This window comes from Panthera uncia (genome assembly GCF_023721935.1).
Source record: "Panthera uncia isolate 11264 chromosome B3 unlocalized genomic scaffold, Puncia_PCG_1.0 HiC_scaffold_1, whole genome shotgun sequence".
In the NCBI taxonomy this organism is placed as follows: Eukaryota; Metazoa; Chordata; class Mammalia; order Carnivora; family Felidae; genus Panthera; species Panthera uncia.
The window spans coordinates 67,073,892-67,077,700 of record NW_026057582.1 but is presented as its reverse complement, the minus strand read 5'-3'; the positions used below and the strand labels follow the sequence as shown (position 1 = coordinate 67,077,700).

Sequence of the window (3,809 nt, the reverse complement as noted above, 5' to 3'; positions counted from 1 at the left end):
AAAATAACATTGAATACAAACTTTAATCAATAACGACCCATATTGACGCTCAAACGAAAACGACCCAATACAGTGAGAAGGCAGCCGGAAACGGGAGCTATTTGCCCTAAGACGGGGGGGATTTCGGCTGAGCCGACCCGCGAGGTGGAGCGGGTGGAGGGGGCGCCGCCAAGGGCCGCGGCGCAGCGTGCTCCCGGCGGCGTATCCCTACGCGGCTTCGCGCGGCCGCGAGGCCCAGGCCCGCGGCGAGGGGGAGGCGAGCGCCGAGGGGGCGGGAGCCTGCGGGCGGGGCGGGGGTGGGTGGGCCCGGGTCCGCCGATTGGCCGACGGCAGGAGAGACGCTCCCGCACGCCGCCGGCTCTGATTGGCCCAGCGGTAGGAAAGGTTAAACCAAAAATTTTTTTACAGCCCTAGTGTGCGCCTGTAGCTCGGAAAATTAATTGTGGCTATAGCCGCCTCGATCGCTGTCTCCCCAGCCTCGCCGCGGCCGCTCCGGGACGCGCCCGCCCGCCGCCCGGCTCTCCCCCCCTTTGGGCTGCTGCTGCTGCTGCTGTGACTGCTGCTGCGAGAGGAGGAGGAGGAGGAAGCAGCAGAAGGGGGGGGGAGCGGGGGGTGGGGGGGAAACCAAGAAGTAGAGTTGGGAGCGAGGGAGCTTCACCCCCGGGGCGGTGGTTGTTTCTTTTTTTTTTTTTTTTTCCTCTTTCTTTCTTTTTTTCTTTTCCTTTTTTTTTTTTTTTTTTTTTTTTCTTCTAATTCCTGAGGGGTGGTTGCTGCTTTTGCTACATGACTTGCCAGCGCCGGAGCCTGCGGTCCAACTGCGCTGCTGCCGGAGCGCTCAGTGCCACCGCCGCCGCCCGCGCCGCCCGCGCCCCGCTCGGCACCCACCGGTCGCAGCCGCCCGCCGCGCCGCTGTCCCGCTCCCGCGCCGCCGCCGCCGCCGTTTCCCCCCCGACGACTGGGTGATGCTGGACATGGGAGATAGGAAAGAGGTGAAAATGATCCCCAAGTCCTCGTTCAGCATCAACAGCCTGGTGCCAGAGGCGGTCCAGAACGACAACCACCACGCGAGCCACGGCCACCACAACAGCCACCACCCCCAGCACCACCACCATCACCACCATCACCACCACCACCCGCCGCCGCCCGCCCCGCAACCGCCGCCGCCGCCGCAGCAGCAGCCGCCACCGCCGCCGCCGCCCCAGGCACCGCAGCCCCCCCAGGCGCGGGGCGCCCCGGCAGCCGACGACGACAAGGGCCCCCAGCAGCTGCTGCTCCCGCCGCCGCCGCCGCCGCCGCCGCCGGCCGCCGCCCTGGACGGGGCCAAAGCGGACGGGCTGGGCGGCAAGGGCGAGCCGGGCGGCGGGCCCGGGGAGCTGGCGCCCGTCGGGCCGGACGAGAAGGAGAAGGGCGCCGGCGCCGGGGGGGAGGAGAAGAAGGGGGCGGGCGAGGGCGGCAAGGACGGGGAGGGGGGCAAGGAGGGCGAGAAGAAGAACGGCAAGTACGAGAAGCCGCCGTTCAGCTACAACGCGCTCATCATGATGGCCATCCGGCAGAGCCCGGAGAAGCGGCTCACGCTCAACGGCATCTACGAGTTCATCATGAAGAACTTCCCCTACTACCGCGAGAACAAGCAGGGCTGGCAGAACTCCATCCGCCACAACCTGTCCCTCAACAAGTGCTTCGTGAAGGTGCCCCGCCACTACGACGACCCGGGCAAGGGCAACTACTGGATGCTGGACCCGTCGAGCGACGACGTGTTCATCGGCGGCACCACGGGCAAGCTGCGGCGCCGCTCCACCACGTCGCGGGCCAAGCTGGCCTTCAAGCGCGGGGCGCGCCTCACCTCCACCGGCCTCACCTTCATGGACCGCGCCGGCTCCCTCTACTGGCCCATGTCGCCCTTCCTGTCCCTGCACCACCCCCGCGCCAGCAGCACTTTGAGTTACAATGGCACCACGTCGGCCTACCCCAGCCACCCCATGCCCTACAGCTCCGTGTTGACTCAGAACTCGCTGGGCAACAACCACTCGTTCTCCACGGCCAACGGCCTGAGCGTGGACCGGCTGGTCAACGGGGAGATCCCGTACGCCACGCACCACCTCACGGCCGCCGCCCTCGCTGCCTCGGTGCCCTGCGGCCTGTCGGTGCCCTGCTCCGGGACCTACTCCCTCAACCCTTGCTCCGTCAACCTGCTCGCGGGCCAGACCAGTTACTTTTTCCCCCACGTCCCGCACCCGTCAATGACTTCGCAGAGCAGCACGTCCATGAGCGCCCGGGCCGCGTCGTCCTCCACATCTCCGCAGGCCCCCTCGACCCTGCCCTGTGAGTCTTTAAGACCCTCTTTGCCAAGTTTCACGACGGGACTGTCCGGGGGACTGTCTGATTATTTCACACATCAAAATCAGGGGTCTTCTTCCAACCCTTTAATACATTAACATCCCTGGGACCAGACTGTAAGTGAACGTTTTACACACATTTGCATTGTAAATGATAATTAAAAAATAAGTCCAGGTATTTTTTATTAAGCCCCCACCCCCCCCCCATTTCTGTACGTTTGTTCAGTCTTTAGGATTGTTTATTATTCTAACAAGGTGTGGAGTGTCAGCGAGGTGCAATGTGGGGAGAATACATTGTAGAATATAAGGTTTGGAAGTCAAAATTATAGTAGAACGTGTATCTAAATAGTGACTGCTTTGCCATTTCATTCAAACCTGACAAGTCTATCTCTAAGAGCCGCCAGATTTCCATGTGTGCAGTATTATAAGTTATCATGGATCTTTATGGTGGACGCAGACCTTGAGAACAACCTAAATTATGGGGAGAGTTTTAAAATGTTAAACTGTAATTTGTATTTAAGAAGCATTCGTAGTAAAGGTGCCCAAGAAATTATTTTGGCCATTTATTGTTTTGTCCTTTTCTTTAAAAAACTGTTTTTTTTTCTTTTGTTTACTTTTAGACCAAAGATTGGGTTCTAAAATGCACTTGGTATGCTAAGTATTAAAAAACAAAACAAAAAAAAAAAAACAAAAAAAACAAAAAAAAAAGGAAAGTTGTTTCAGTTGGCAGCACTGCCCATTCAAATGAATCGGAAGGGGACAAAATTAATGATTGCCTTCAGTTTGTGTTGTGTATATTTTGATGTATGTGGTCACTAACAGGTCACTTTTATTTTTTCTAAATGTAGTGAAATGTTAATACCTATTGTACTTATAGGTAAAACCTTGCAAATATGTAACCTGTGTTGCGCAAATGCCGCATCAATTTGAGTGATTGTTAATGTTGTCTTAAAATTTCTTGATTGTGATACTGTGGTCATATGCCCGTGTTTGTCACTTACAAAAATGTTTACTATGAACACACAGAAATAAAAAATAGGCTAAATTCATATATATCTTGATACTTTTGTCTCTTTTATTAAGTAGAGCTAATTTTTAAAAGACCATTAAAGTTCTAGGGAATTCAAAAGGCTTTTTCAGCCAACTAAAATTTAACTGCTCCTTTCATTTGAACCGAGACTTTAAAAATGAAAATAGTATTTTTTTCCATTGTGGAATCAAATTTTACAAGGAGCAGGCCTATTTAATAAACACTAGCTTTAAAGAAAGTATAGGCTTTGCAGCTGATAATCTTCAAGTTTCTGTAGATATACAGCAAAAAAAGAAAAAACAACCAATAATTTACTTTTATGTGCATAGCTATTTACCTTGTGTTTATTTTCAAATCAGTTGATAGAATGCTTACTTTTTATATATTTTGTTTCAGGTATCTTGTTTATAGCATTTGGCAAATTATAAATAAATATATGTATA

General features: G+C 53.7%; 1 protein-coding gene across 1 annotated transcript; it reads left to right on the top strand.

Moving 5' to 3' along the window:
* Window positions 1–712: 712 nt before the first annotated feature.
* FOXG1 (forkhead box G1) lies at window positions 713–3,387 on the top strand. Its single transcript, XM_049612963.1, has one exon. It carries the CDS (start codon window positions 963–965, stop codon window positions 2,433–2,435), a length of 1,473 nt encoding a protein of 490 aa, XP_049468920.1. The 5' UTR covers window positions 713–962; the 3' UTR covers window positions 2,436–3,387.
* The last annotated feature ends 422 nt before the right edge of the window (window positions 3,388–3,809 follow it).